The 15,918-nt window shown below is 42.7% G+C and overlaps 1 protein-coding gene across 5 annotated transcripts in view; it reads left to right on the forward strand.

Annotated features, from left to right (window-relative positions):
* The window catches only part of SLC30A10 (solute carrier family 30 member 10), a 28,747-nt gene extending 16,874 nt beyond the window's left edge, over positions 1 to 11,873 (forward strand). For 2 of the 5 annotated variants that reach the window (XM_066238101.1, XM_066238100.1), the window contains exons 2-4: positions 547 to 624; positions 4,360 to 4,599; positions 6,640 to 11,873. In XM_066238101.1, coding sequence (XP_066094198.1) covers positions 547 to 624; positions 4,360 to 4,599; positions 6,640 to 7,139 — 818 coding nt within the window. In that variant the 3' untranslated portion in view covers positions 7,140 to 11,873. Of the gene's footprint in view, positions 1 to 312; positions 331 to 508; positions 625 to 4,359; positions 4,600 to 6,639 lie in introns of those variants that run through there. The other 3 variants (XR_010726436.1, XM_066238103.1, XM_066238102.1) reach the window with 3 other exon arrangements.
* Positions 11,874 to 15,918: the final 4,045 nt, after the last annotated feature.

The following is a 15,918-nucleotide window of genomic DNA, read 5'->3' on the forward strand; positions in this document are numbered from 1 at the left end:
TTCCTCTGCAGTCCCATTTTAGTCCTCTTCTGCTAACTCAACATATTCTCCACGATTTCTTTTTTCTCCTGGCGTGTACTGTATACCTTTCCCCTATTCTTTCTGTACAGGAATATATTGATTTCCTTGGAAATCAGTTATTATTGGGCAACAGATAGATAGCACTCTCTGCTCCTCCCCCTTCCTCAGATGCATTCTGCACTTTTTTTCTTCCTCTCCCTTTGCCACCCTCCTGTTCTCTTGGGAGTTTTGGGTTTGGAGGGTGTAGATGGGGTCCCATACTTGCCTCTTTTTGTTATAATTGTACAGAGGTGTGAATGAAGTCCAAAGGTGGATCATAAGGCTATGTCAAGGCCAGCATGGACTGTTCCTGGCTGTGTGTGTGTGTGTGTGTGTGTGTGTGTGTGTGTGTGTGTTTACAGGTGTGTTGGGAGGTGCTGATAAGCTAGGAGGAATTTCAAATAACAAACCTTTTTTTTTTGAGTCTGTTGGTTCTTTTTGTTTGTAGAACTTATACACAACACAAGGTTTCTTCTTTGAATGCAGGTGGTTCCCTGAACACCCAAAATGAACCAGAAGAGATGATGAGAAAGGAGAAGAAGTCGGAAGCCCTGAATATCAGAGGTAGGATTCCCCGGGGGTGGACGAAAGTCCTTCTCAGTGATACATATTGCATGGTGCTGTACTCTTCGCTTTCTGTTTGCCTTTGAATCAGATGTGTTAGAAAGTAGGCAGGTAACAGGGAGACTATGACCCGGTCTCTTGTTACATTGTCACGTTAATTCCGAGGGAGACACTCACTGCTAATGATTGACCTTTGCTCCATTTAGAACCTTGCTAATGCTGCCTGCTCGAGAGCTTCACAGATCAGGGGCATGTTCTCACTGCAGTTGATTTTGCCCACCCATGGCTATTGCTAACAAAAAATGCAGCCTATTTTAATTAAATATCATTTTGGTAAAGAGTGGGAAGTGAGTAGGTGGGCAGATATCCAAGGTGGCATTGATGAATGACCCTCATCACTGCAGTTATTGCTGCCAAAAATCTGCTTCCGTGATGGGTCTGTTGGCTCACTTGAGTCATCACTTACAGATCCAAAGTGGAGGTCTGGAGAGGCACGTGGAAGACACATCCCTAGCATTCCTCCTACCAAGTGCTCAAGGTCACAGCCCTGGGCAAAGGCCAGCCCAGGGAGTTCAGAGGTGCATTTCTCACTGGGCACCAACATTGTACCCAACATCTCACCTATCCAACATTTCAGGCACAGATTTTGCTTTGTTTTGGGTCAATCCCCAACCTTATTTATTTTGAGAATTTCAATGAAGAGTATGCTATCCTTTACTTTCAAATGGTTTGGGGAATACTGTAGTGGGCTTAGATAGAAATAATATGAAGAAAAACTAATAATCCAAGCAACATCTTTATTTTTGAGATCCCCACATCTGTTTTACGAAGTGATACCTGGGATGAATCTATAGGGAAAATTAGAAAATAACAACAATGCACAAGTTCTTAAAAACTCTAAATGAATTAATTTTAGAAATTTAATCCCAAAAGAAGAATTTCTTATTTTAATATTTAATTGTTTAGCTTTTATTTTATTAAGTATGGGAGTTATGAAATTAACTAAGGGAAAGTTCTGAGAGTAGAACTATATAGACATTTCTGAATAACAAATTAATACCATGAAGCTATGTAGTCTTGATCCCACAGAAACAGCCAATGATGATGAAAGCATAAGCTTATTGAGTAGTTTTGGGGTTTGAAATTATATATGACTCGGTGACATTGTCTTTATTCTGTGACATGGGCTGATCTGCTTTTCTCAGGAGTTGTGAAAGTTTTCTCTAAGATCTTTGGTCCCTCACCCATTGTTTTCTATTATTCTTTAATTTAAAATTTTTTATTTTTCGAGTACAGTTAACATTCAATATTATTTTGTATTAGTTTCAGGTATACAGTGTAGTGGTTAGACAGTCATATACTTTATAAGAACAGAGGAATTTCTAAAGAGCTTGGTGGTGAATCTTTTTGAAAAGAGAATCTGTAATAAAAAAATCACTATCCTTTCATTTATCTTTCTTTTTATAGGTTTAGTTTAAAAAACATAAACTGTAGGTTTTTCAGATTGAGGTCACCATATCACTTTAACTTTAAAAGCATTTTCTGTTCATTAGTCATTCATTGTTTTTTTTTTAAATTAGGCATTCTTATCTTATGTTACAGAGAAAGAGAACATGTAAGTGGAAAGAAGAAAAGAAGAATTGAGAGCAGGCACTAATAGATAGCATGACCTAGTTTTGGGGAAGCATAATGAAAGGGAAACTTGTGTCATCTTACTAATTTCCAGTCCAAAACGTTGGTGCTCCTGGGTAGAAAAAAATGTCAGGGGTAAAGTGCCTGGCTGTACCTGACTGAGCCCTGGAGTCCACAAAAGTGACGAATACAGTGGCTAGAAGACTGGGTTTTGGGCTCCAACTGCCTGAGTTTGGTCCTGGCTCTGCCACTCAAGACTGTGTAACTTTGGACATGTTATGGGACCTCCTCTCTAAGCCTCTGATTGCCTCATCTTTAAAATGGGGATAATAATACCTCTCCTCCCTGGGGTGATGTGAGAGAATGCATGTAAAGGGCCCAGGCTCCTGGGAGGAAAACTAGCTTAGATATTTATGGAGAACTTCCTCGGATCCAGGCCCCATTTATGAATGAGTCTGTATGCACTGCAATCTTACCAGGTAGATCCTGTTGTCATTCAGGTAGGGAGTGGAATTGCTTGGCTCAAATCTGAGCAGCTTCAGTAAGGGTGAGCTCAGTGCTCATGTTTTGCAACAGAATGTCAGAAAGACAACAGAGCCCCTTGCATTTCACTGTAATTATAAATAGGTGAAGATCGATCCTGACACCACTGGAAAGAAAATCACCTTGGACGAGATGTTTCATTCTGATTCTTGTTTTTCTTTCCAATAAGAAAGATCTCTCCTTCCCTAACAACTTGTCAATGCCCAGAGCTAATGAACTGGGTTTCCAGTTATACATTGAATTCAACAGTGCAGATGGCTTTTGCAAGTGCTGGGGCACGCATCAAATTTCCACTGATATCCAGTTGCCAATTCCTGATATGTGCCAGTTTTTGTTTGTTTGTTTGTTTGTTTTTGTTTTTGAGTTTTGTTTTTATCTAGAGACAGCAAGTAAGGGTCAAGCGTGTAGGGTGTTCTGTCTTTAGAAACTACCTTGTGAGCATTCTGACTAATCAGGCGATTGAGTTGTCTACCACGCCGAGCTCTTTGTCTCTCAGATAATGCTGTCCGAGTTATCTTTCTGAATCACAGGTGTGACCACAGAGCCTGCTTAGAAACCTTTCCTGTCTCCAACATAAGGTCCCAACACTGCTGACCTTCCAGGGCTTGTGTTCTGGTGCCAGCACTCCTTTGTCGATATTTCTGCCCTCCCCTGTACCTCTTCACTGCCTCACCTCCCCCTTACCCCTGCACCATCTTCCCCGTCCCCCACCACGTAAGGGACACATGGGGAGAAGTTCTTAGGCAGAGCTGATTTGTCTGTCTCTGCCTTTTAGTAGCTAAGTGACCTTGGGCATGTCACTTAACCTCTCTGGACTTCAGTTTTCTAATCTGTGAATTGGAGATAATACATTACTGTGTGGTTGTGGGAGTTACCTGAGGACCCACTCAACGAACAACAATCCCCATCAGTTCTGCACCCTGACTTCTCAGTGGGCATTTAGAGGTGGTTCTCAGACTTTCAGATCGAACCTCAGAGCTCCAAGGCGGATGTTGTGATCATCCCCACTTCACAGACGCGGGCCTTGTTGCTCAGAGAGGGTGACTTGCGCGCAGTCCATAGCTCATAAGGACTTTAAATTTAGCACCCCATTTCCCATGTACTTAATGGAATCAGGTAAAGGGAAGACAAAGAATAAAGGCTGTATCTTAATTGCTTCTCCTTTTAAAAATGTTTTAAGACAACTGAAAGTCTAGTCTGAAAGAAAAGACATCATTTGCACAGCCTCTGTTTACCGGCTTGGGATCCTCTGATGGGTGGTGGGTGGCAGCGATGTGACACATGAGCTGACTTAGTCCCTCTTCCCACAGGTGTCCGCAGCTCAGAATTGTTCCAAGCCAGTCCTCTTCCCAGTTCTCAGGGGCCTGGGTTGGTGGCCTGGAGTTCTGTTTTCTGCAAAATGGTTGCTATTTTTTAAAGATTTGAATTCGTCCCATTGTTCAAACCCAAAAGAAGATGAATAGCAACAGGTCTTTACAGAGTTGGGACCCCGAGTCACCAAGTGCCATGTGGCCTCACGTTGGGATCTGTGCATTAGCGGTCTTGCTTTCTTCTTGGCAGGCGTCCTTTTGCACGTGATGGGAGATGCCTTGGGCTCAGTGGTGGTGGTGATCACAGCCATCATATTCTATGTGCTGCCCCTGGAACCAGAGGACCAGTGTAACTGGCAGTGCTACATTGACCCCAGCCTGACCGTCATCATGGTCATCATCATCCTGTCGTCTGCCTTCCCTCTCATCAAGGAGACTGCTGTCATTCTATTGCAGATGGTCCCCAAGGAGGTCAACATGGAAGAGCTGAGTAAGTCAGACGAGTCTGATCTAGGACCACGGTTCACTTCCTGCTGCTCAGGCCAAAGGGCCAACCCTCATTCAGGGCAGTGTTTGCTCTGTGAGTCCTGAAATACTTCACATTGGCAGGCAATGGGGACACCGTTGTGTGTTTTGTAGCTTCGTAGGGTGAGTCACAGCTCCAAGAACCAAAGGTCCTTCTGTGACCCATGGTTCTGTGACTCAACCTCACAGTTTTAAGAATGTAGTGCCAGACAATGTCTGTTCCTGGGCTCTCTACCTTCATGGCAAGGATATGTTTTCACTCAAATAAGACCACTCTGCCAAGAACTTGGTTCTTATTCTCCTCCCTCTGAATACATCAGTCTCTTGTATTTTAGATTTTGCTTGTAGTTCATTGGTTTTTGCCAGCCACTGAGTCACCAGGCTCTCAAAGCCCTGTAAAAGGGCGGTGTTTAATATTCAGCTCCTTCACGACCTCATTCCTTAATGAAATCTGATTTACTTATTTATTTATTTTTTGCTTGGCTCAAACAGAAAGTCAGACTCTCACTTGAGTGATGTGCACCTGAGGGTAAAAAACTTACCAACTTTGTGGAACTCCTGAGTGGGAATGGTCCTGATTGAGTGAGGAACTGAATGTGCACCTTTATTCCCCATGCTTCTAAGTGGAGAGTCTGTTTCTGCAGAAAAACGTTTTCATGCAGTTTTTGGGAACATCTCCTGGATGTTCTTTTTATTTGTTTGTTTTTTTTCTTTTGGCCTCTTCTTTGGCAGCATTGGTTAGATCCGTGTCTCTGGGAGGCAGTTATGCGTGGACATCTCTGGCTGCTTCCATGGACAGAGTTGAAATAATCAGCCTCCATTTCCTGTACCTACTCTTTGTACTGTGGGCAGAGTGGGAGGAGATATAGAGGAGCAGATATCTATCTATCTGTCCATCTGTCTATCTATCTATCTATCTACCCATCTATCTATCTATACTTAAACACAGATATTTAAAAAAATAGTAATCACAACAGCAACTTTTATGACGCTTATTATATGCTAAGTATTCTAAATGCTTTCCTTAAATGAATTCATTTCAATCCTTAAAATAATCCTGTGACGTACTATTTTTATCATTCCTCCTTTGTGGACAAGGAAATTGAGGCACAGAGGGGCTAGGTAAATTGACCAAGGTCATGCAGGTGGTAAATGACTACCTGGGACCTAGTCTCTAGTCAGCTGCCGGCTCTTTGCCCATAATCACTGGTCAATACTGTCTCTCTCTCTGCTGATTTAAGACAGTATGGAAAAAAACACACACAAAAAAACAGAAGAACCTAAATAAGAAAAAGAGAAATCTCTCGTAACTTGACCACCTGGAAATGACCACTCATAATATTTTTGTATCAATCATTCAATAAAACAAGCCTTTATCTGCCTTAAAAATATATTTGGTGTATATTCACTAATGTTCTTCTTTAAAAAGAAAAGGAAAAAAGATTATGCCTTATGTATAGTTTAGCTATTTACTTTTTTGTCGTATCCTTAAATACACAACTTCATTTTTCATGCCTGTATCATATTCTGTTATAGAATTGATTCACCTATTTCCTCATATTCCTATTTTTTTTCCATTTTTACAAACAGCAACAAACCATTCTTGTACATAAATACTTGGTGATTCCCTTTTAGGTTCAATTGCTAGTGTTAGAATTGCTGGTAAAGATTTTAGGTCCATACCCCTAGTTACCCCCTTTAGTGAAAGCATCCTACTCTATAGCCCCACTGGCTGCCCATTGGAGTGCCCAGTCCTATGTAAACTCAGCAACCCTGGGCACTTGCTGTTGTAAACTTATTTTCCTGAATTGCATTTTATGGGTAGACACTGTTTGATAGAGGACTTCAGAGAGGAGAAAGAAGATGGTGGGGAAATGTGCTTGTACAGGCAAGGCTATCTTTCTTCCCATTATTCTTTGTAAATACATGATTTTGGTGACAATGCTTAAAGGGACCTTCACTTCAAGCTCTCACCTGGGCTGTCGTTTGCTCTTCCCTCTTCTAGTGAGTAAGCTCTCCACCGTGCCGGGCATCAGCAGTGTCCATGAAGTGCATGTTTGGGAACTGATCAGTGGAAAGATCATTGCCACCCTGCACATCAAGTATCAGAAGGACAAGGGATATCAGGACGCCAGTATGAAAATTCGGGAGATCTTCCACAAGGCGGGAATCCACAATGTGACCATCCAGTTTGAGAGCGTGGACTTGCAGGAGGCCCCCGAGCAGAAGGACACACTGTCACTCTGCAGCTCACCTTGCATCTCCAAGGGCTGTGCCAAGCATCTGTGCTGTCCCCCCCGGGCACTGCCCCTGGCCCACGTCAATGGCTGTGCTGAGCACAACGGCTCTCCCCCTCTAGATATATACCAAAGCGAAGGGCTTGACAGACGAGAAATCACAGACGTGGCTATTGAAGTCTCTTTGGATGGCTGTGCGAGTGGCCACAGACAAGCTTTTTCCAAAACTCAGGAGGACCAATGTTATGTCAACAGCACACATTTTTAATCTGGTACCCACATCAGCAGACTGGCTAGAGGAGGCCCTCTGGAACCACCGGCTTGGCTTGTGGAAAAGAGCTTTGTGGGTTGTAGGCACTGATCAAACTCACGCAGCACACTCTCTGTGGTCAGTAAGGGGTCAGCTCTTTGGGAGGTTAACTGACTGTGTCTGTTAATTTTTATGTGACTGATATGACAACCCTTTATAAGATCCTGGACGTCTCATGCTGCTCTTCAACACTTTCAGTTTGCTCATTTATTTTCTGAAGCAAATTGGACTCGTGTGTGTGTGTGTGTGTGTGTGTGTGTGTGTGTATGTGTGTATGTGTGTGTGTATATATATATATATATCAGGGACCTTGAAGGCTGGGACTCAGTGACTATGGACATGGGACTCAAAGTAGTTTTTGTTTTACACTGATTAGGACTTCTAGCTGACTCTCAGGTGAGCTCATTGCCAAGTGCATCACAGAATATTTCTCCCCACCCCAACCCCTTCCACTGGAAGATATAAAAGAGGAAAAGTTTTTTTCACTGCACCAATTTTTTTCCTTGACTCCTTTTTGATTAAATATCAAATGGACACATTGAGATAGAGAATAATTTCAGAACATTAGAGGAAGTAGAGGTGTTCTGGGGGGGGTAAGTGCAGGAAGAGGGCAGGAAGAAAATGCTTTTTGACCGTGTCGTTCTGTGAAGTGGAAAGAAAATGAATGTTGACTTGCTACTGTGCACTGGGTGTTTCGAATGTTTAAATACATGAACTATTTTTTCTTTTTCACTCAGAAGTATAGGGACAGTCCTACTTAAGTACAACACAAGTACTGTCTTTAGAGTCAGTCCTTTGGTACTATTTTCCTTTATGGCTTCATAATGACTTCCTCATCCGCCCAATTTCCTTTGAGTCTGTTTTAAATGATCACATTAATCTATGTAGCATTTACCAGGAGAAAAATGAACATTTCTGGGATAGAAGAATATATGACATTGAATACCCATAACTGTCCCCAAACTAAGCTAGATTGATTTTCCTTTAATGATGCATATTTTAAAAGTACTTATGACAGTTGCCAACTAGTAACCTGATGGGAAAGTGTATGCCCAAGGGAGAAACAAAAAAGAAATTCATCACTGGCTTTAATCTGTTTTGAGGAGTTGATGCTCTTATGTCTCTGACCAATGTTACCAAGTTCAAATACATTCATTAGAATCTAATTTGGATCCATAACCGTAACTGGCCTATCTTAGTATTGGGGAAGCATCTGTTGTGTATTTAATAGTTCAGGCAACAATGTTGTAACCAGAACAGTCTCATCATAGGCATGAGAAAATGGGAGGTACCTCACAAGAGAACTATAATCTTCTTTGATGGGTTGCAAGTGGACCAAAAAAGAATCCCCTCTGGGGCCCTAAGCATCAAGTCTGGCACAGGATTTGTCAGAACCAACGCCATTAAAAAAAAATATGTCTTAGTCTTAAATTCTAAGGCTTAACAGTTGTCCTCAGTGGAATAAGATTTCTCTTATTTCCTTGAAAATCTATCACTTGAGCTTAAAGTGGCCATGAATTAGGCAAATAGAAAAATAACTAGATATGTTTTATCCCTAGGAGTGTATTGGACTCGGCTATATATATGCTTTATCGCTAAAATGGGGAAATTTACAACAGCGTTTTATTTTTAATATTAAAAGTGTGGCATGTGCTCATGTAAAACGGGATTCTCTATGAAGCTCACCATGGTGACGTGTGGACCCAGTTCTCCCGATAAATGCTGCCTAAAATGATATCTGAAGCCAAAGAAGAAATTTGTCTCTGACTTCCAAATTTGAAGGTCTAGTTTCATTTCTGCTTTTTTGAAAAGGGAAAAAATGCTACTTTGATCTTTTTTGTGCAGCTGGCTATGTAGGAATGCCTATTTGTTTGCATCCAAAGAATGCCCTTTAATGATTCCCTAAAGTATATTTTTTCTTGAAAGGAGAAGGCACTGAATGCCAATATAACTCAGTCTAACCTCAGAAAAGTACCTTGTTGAGCACTTAGGTACACACCACATTATGGAGTAGAGCCAGTGGGAAGTAATGCCATTTTAAGACATTTGATGTGCATGAGTTTACTAATGTCCACAGAGGCTGAGCACGTGCAATGTTGTTGTATAGGGTTGGGGCTTTACTTACCATCTCAGGCCCCGTGATGCCTGCCGTGGGGTATTTTACTTGGGTTTCCTTAGCCCTTCGGTTATCCTGTACTTTAATTCTTCCCTGGAAACTTGAAGGTGTTCTCTCTCCCTTGGAAGCAGCCCTGCTTAGTGGTGGTAGCCACTGATAAACAGTGGATCTAAAACAACACTGTTTTTCTATGAGATAGAAATAAAAAAAAAACCCGTCACCCAGTTTAGTGTTCCCGTGTGCTTAGGTTAATTCCAGAAAATTCTCTCTCTTCTCTCTCTCTTTTATTTTTAGAACTGAAAATAATTTTTAAAATGACTAGGGCCTTGTGTGTGTGGTGGGTCACAGACCTGTCATCATGCAGGCTACCTTGGAGGGCACAGGGGTAACACTTAGCATTGCTCTTCTGTCCTGTGAGTTCTCCAGAAAGAGTCCTTCCCACAGTATTTCAACATAACTGCAGGAAGTACTATACCCGCTTTTCTTTTCTAACTTTCATTTTGTTTTTGAAAATAAAGGTTAATTTATTTTCATGGTAATTGGCCATTATGGATATGCATAGGACTACTAGGCTCTATTGTTGATAGGAAAAATTTATTAGCCTGCTCATGTTTTGATAAAATAGGGAATGATTATTTGAAGAGGAATTAAAACTATTCTCCATATTTAATTACTTTTTTTTTTTTTGCCACCAGCTAACCTAACCCTTGTGGGGGTAAATCAGGAACTTCAGTCGGGATGAATGCTTTGAACGTCAAAGAATTGACTGAGTAGAGTTTGGATGATCAGAAAGTAGTTGCTTGCTGAGCTGCTAAGAGCTTTCCCCATCTACTTATTACTAAACTGGGTGGTCCCTTGTTGTGGGGGGCTATCTTGTGAATGGTAGGATTTTAGCAGCACCCTTGGCCTCTACATACGAGATGCCAGTAGCAGCCCCCCAAATTGTGACAACCAAAACTGTCTCTAGACATTGCAACATGTCCCTTGGGGGGGGGGGTGGAATATAACCACTGACTTAACCTAAGGGGACTTGAGGGACATTGTTGACAAAAACCCTGCCCTCTTTATTTTTGCCAATAATCCTTTTACTTGTAATCACTTTTGCAGGATTCACTCTTTTCAAAAAGATTTTTAAACATGAGATCTAACTATTTATAAAAATTATAATCATGTCACCTCTACATAAGAACTTTAGATATTTAAAGAAAAATATAATTGGTTAAAAGAAAAGCCCTTACATATTTGATTATATATAGATCAGTCATTATAACACAGAGTGAAATGAAGAAAAATGCATTTGCTCTCACTAGTCTATGATGATTTGTTCAACTCATGAATAGTCTTAATGTGATGAACCCATTACAAAGTGGGACTGGACTGCCTGATCTCTGGTGCCGCAGTGGATTAAGTATCGACCTGGGAACACTGAGGTCGCCGGTTCAAAACCCTGCACTTGTCCGGTCAAGGCACATATGGGAGTTGATGCTTCCTGCTCCTCCTCTCTCTCTCTCTCTCTCTCACTCTCTCTCTCCTCTCTAAATGAATAAATAAAAAATTCAAAGTGGGACTGGACTATATCAGACCAATTGATTCTTGGGGTTAAGGTGCCTAGTTCTCCACCAGTTTTAATCTCAGTGATGTTTCTTGTTATTGGTCCCTGACAAGCAGCTCATGTTAGTGCTGGTGACAAGTTCCAATATCAAGTTCAGATGTTAATGGAAAGTCTTTATCGTTTATAGCTACCTTAACCTTTGCCAAATCATTATCCATTTTTCCCCTAATGGAACAAAATGCATTTCCTGCTTTGAAATTATCCTGCTTTAATACGTGTCTCCACACTTTTGCAATCGAAGGCTGCAAAAAAAGGACTGGTTTGGAAAAACATAAGGAAACATGACCTGATTTTGTGTTTTGAACTTAGATTGTGTAATGACTGCTGAATGATTGCCTATCCCATAGCTGTCATGTACCCGATAAATTGTCACCTATTTGTGCTTCTGAGTGTATTTGCACATGGGTAGCCCAGGAATGAAGAAAGAAGTTATTGATTCAGGAAATTAGTTGCTCAAGTGGAACTTGCCCTGTACTGTAATCTAAATGTTCTTATGAATTGAGCGTTTACATAATGCAGATGTGTCATTGTCTAAAGCTTCTCTTTTCAGGTGTTTTATTCGGGACCTTTCTGTTTCCACGGAACTTTCTTGAATGTTGCTAGAAGGATCAACTGTCTCCTCTTGATCCGGAGCCAGGCCACAGACTCAGAACCTGCTTGGCATTCTAATGGGCATAATTCAGCAAGGACGATAATTTCCAAGGGAGAGCAACCCCCTTCCTGGAGGTCTGAAGTTATGTTACAGTATTTGTGGAGTTTTGTTGCTTAAAGTCTTCCTTCTGTTCTCACTGGTGATTTTTGCCAAAATGTAATTGTCACATTTGGGGGAATTACTGAAACTCTAAGGTCTACAGTTTAAATAACTCAGTGCTAGTTGTATGCAAAGCCCCCAGGAATGTATGCATATACGCGTACCTTTAACAGTGAAACATGTTCGATGGTGCTGTAAATAAAAAATTTAAAAGGAAACGCACATTTGAGATGTTTGTGGAAATTCAACAGGTAATTCAGTCACTGAAGTTATTTTGTCTCTGTCACTTACTCTAGTCAATTTATTGCTCAGTCACTCTTCAGATTGGTTTTAATAATTTGAGGCTCACTCTGTCTCCGTTTTGCTGTGTCCCCCCCCCCCACATCCTCCTGTCACTCTCTACCACCTGCAGTCACAGGCCCGTCTTGGCAGAAATGTCACCACTTGGCCCAGGTGCCTTATTTTCTGTCTCCTAGTCTCACCTGGTTTTCTAGTGGGGTCTGTTTGGCCCTGGTTTGCGTAAGAGGGGAGCTCCCGGGATTCAGGGAATGATGGAGAGGTTAGGCTTCTTTGCAGAGATGCCCATGGATTTGGGGATTTCTTTGATCAGCTGAATGTCATCTTTATGAATATTGAATAAGGGGAGCTGCCTTCCAGTTCTTTTGATTACTTTTAGTTTATCAATCAGGTATACTTACTATAAGCTGCATGCAAGATGTTCTTGCCTCTAAGGAGTTGATTGTCTACATGTCAAGCTAAGTCAGGCAGCCCAACTGTGTGGAAGTTCAAGGAGAGACACCCACAGCCAGGGACAGTCAGGCAGAGGGGGATCTTGTTCAGGATGGTTCTGGTGCTCAGAGGTGCACGTTCTAAATCCTGGGCAGCACCTCCTGAAGGAGAAGTTTATAGGCTGTTTCATGACAGTCAGCTTCCTTCAGCATCTGCAGTATGGAGCAGAGGACTGAGCCCTGGGCTCAGAGTCTAGGACCTCTGATTATTTCATCTAAAAGACAACCCTGCCTCTCTCCGGGCCTCCTACCCTGCCTACTGTATCTCATTAGCGCTATCACACTGTTACATTCCCTTCAACACATACTTGCTTATTTCTTGTTTCCCCACTAGAGTATACTTTGTCCAGTCTACCACTGTGTTCATCAATCCCCTACTACAGTGTTTGGAATAATGCCACAGGACCTAGAACATAGTAGTAGCTCAGTAAATATTTATTGAATGAATGAATAAATAAGTGAATAAAAGTGTTCAACACTTAACATTACCCATTACAGGCTTTGGACAAATCATTTAACTTCCTTGTGCTATACTTTTTCTTATCTGCAAATGGGGCTGGTGAGGGAAGCCAGTGGTTGTTGTAGGAATCCCAGGACATAAAACATATGAGAGTAGAGGTAAATGTCAATGGACTTTAGGCCCTGGCCAGCTGGCTCAGTGGTAGAGTGGTTTAGTGCTCCTAGCACCTGTCACCTATCTCTCTCTTCCCCTCCCATAGCCAAGGCTCCAGCAAAGCAAAGTTGGCCTGGTGCTGAGGATGGCTCCATGGCCTCCACCTCAGGCTCTAGAATGGTTCTGGTTGCAATGGAGCAACACCCCAGATGGACAGAGCATCGCCTCCTAGTGGACTTGTCAGGTGGATTCTGGTTTGGCACATGCAGGAGTCTGTCTCTCTGCCTCCTTGCTTCTCACTTCAGAATTAAAAAAAAAAATGTCAGTGGACTTTATTATCATACCAGCTCAATCTAGAATTCACATTCTCCCTGTCCTTATCCAGCCTCCTCTCACCTCTGTAATTCCATTTTGTCCATTAACACCATTTGAAGCTACACAACATGAAACAGCGGTGCAATTGATGCAGCAGAAAGTGAAGAAGAAAGAACGGGCAGTCCAGGGTGGCCTCACAGAGCACTCACTCAGCACTGAAACTGGTCTTGGACAGCTTAGTGGGTGGAGGAAGAGGGGAAGAACAATTGGATTTGAGGGCTTAGACTCCGTCCTTGGTGCAGTGGGCCCTAAAGCTTTTGTAGGAGGGAGGTGTGGGTTGCACACTAGGGGAACGCCAGGAATAGAATATTTCTGGGTGCCAACTCTACTCAGATTTCTTTCCCACCATGCTCCATGTTACCCTGTGGTTCAGTGCTCCCAGCACCTGTCACCTCACCTCCTGTCCTGTCTGGGATCCTGAGCCCCACCACCTGAGGCTAAGGACTCCATGTGCACTGTCCTCAAGGCGTCCGCAGACAATCCAGATTCACTGGGAGTTAATCCCAGTTCTAAAACCAGCTTTCTGTGATGCTTTTCTATTGGCTGAAAGGAGCATCCCGCCCCCCTGCCTCCCCCATGCTGATCCCCCCAAACCAGCTTGAGCCTGGCTGCCATTCTTAATGCTGCCTTTACTCTCCTCTGAGGACTAACTCAGTCATTATGCTCAGCTGATGGTCCCTTCAAAGGACTCTGGATGTCAGCCCCTCCTTTTGTATTCCTGTCCCCGTGTCTCATGTCTTGGGTTCAGCTTGATCACCTCCCACCTGCCTCCTGGCCACCTTCAAACCTCTTGTCAACCTTCTTGCTTCTCTCTGCTCCAGGTGACGGACAAACCCCCAGCCTGCCACTGAAACGCCGCCTGGCAGCCCACAAGCTTATCTTCTTCAGCAGACGAGAACACAAAGATGCCTACAGAAGTTAGGACCCCAGCGAGTGTGAGGATGGTTCCCGTGTGAACGAGTAGGCCAAGTGTTGCCTGGGTTGGAGAAGGAATATTATACAGTAGCCTGCTTCTTTTTTGCTAAAAAGGAATTTTCAGCTTTTTGAGTTTTGAATAACATTCACCAAGTTATTTTCTTTCTGGTCTTTCTCTCTCTTTTTAAAAATTCTTCCCTTTTCTTTGTTGGCATGTCTCTTTGCCCATGGAGGACAGATTGCTACCCTCCCAGGCCTGGCATCCTGATTTAGGAGTGCGCTCTGAAACTGATGTGGCCTGCTCCCGGAAGGGAAGCAGAGCCCAGATCTCAGTCATCTCTTTGTGGGCAAAAAGGATGGCAGCCTGTCCTTCGTCTCATATTTTCACCACGTGGCCATACTCATGTTTAATCTTTTTAAAAAATAATTTTTAGGCACAGAGACGCAAGATATAAATTTGCACAAGATTTATCGCCGCAGGTGACATCTTGTCTACATTGTCTCAGGGAAGGAGGGATGGGAGAGGAGAAAATTCTCAAGTGGCCTGTGCCCATACTGGCTGGCAGTGGTGATGATAATCAGGGTCCCCATCTGCCTTGGGAAACTGGGGACCTTCAGGAAGTCATGCAGGAGCTCTGTGAGTTTGTGGCTGTCATTTGAGGTTCAGAGGTACCTCTGTCACCATGCAGTACATGACATGCCCATAACTTCGTGATTTTATAACTGGGTGTTTGTATCTTTTGACCCCTTGCACCCACTTCCCCCCTGCAGTACCCCCACTCTGTATGGCTGAGTCCCTTAATAAGTCCAATCTATGTAGCGAGAAGACCGGAGGAAGCCTCAAACTTGAACTGGGAAAGAGGCAGTAGTCACTCGTAGCATCCAGGATGAGAGAATGTCTGCTATTTTTGTGATTTGAAGAATGTTCTTCTTTTTGTCTGTGCTTAGAAAAGAGTACGAGTAGCCTCATGTCTGGTTTTAGTGTTTTGGGAAATTGCATTCAACAGGAGAATACCCCAGCCTAGCTCTGAGTGCCCGGCCTGTCCTAGCAATGCCAAGGCCGAGATTTGTCCGCTTCCAGGGTGTCAAGGGCCTGCTGGTCTTCTTATATTTTGATACTATATTTGTTAGTACATTTTGATGAAGCAGGTTATGAGCATTTAAATCCTGCTTAGATGGCCACTTAGATGCAGTGGGACCCTGAGCAAGTTCCTTGGGAGTGTCAGTACCCTTCCTGCTTTCTGTCTGAGGTATGATAGCGATTTCCAGGGGTGCTCTGAAAATTAAATGAGATCATGCCTGTGCCTGGCAGAGTCCATGATTTAAAATGCCAGCTGTATTGTCTCTAGACCCTCTGTGTATATGTGCCTCTGTGACTGTCTCATTTTAGGACATAAATCAAAGGCACTCTTTTATTTTTGCCTCATTTTTATTTCCTTCCATCATGGCAGTAGGGGGAAAAAACTTTAAATATCATAATTAGAGGATGTGCCGGATGCCCAATGTTGTTTATTGCTTTGTGTCACTCATAGGAACACTCTCATGTCACTTCAATCATCACCATCAC

Source organism: Saccopteryx bilineata, chromosome 1 (genome assembly GCF_036850765.1).
Source record: "Saccopteryx bilineata isolate mSacBil1 chromosome 1, mSacBil1_pri_phased_curated, whole genome shotgun sequence".
Lineage (NCBI taxonomy): Eukaryota > Metazoa > Chordata > Mammalia > Chiroptera > Emballonuridae > Saccopteryx > Saccopteryx bilineata.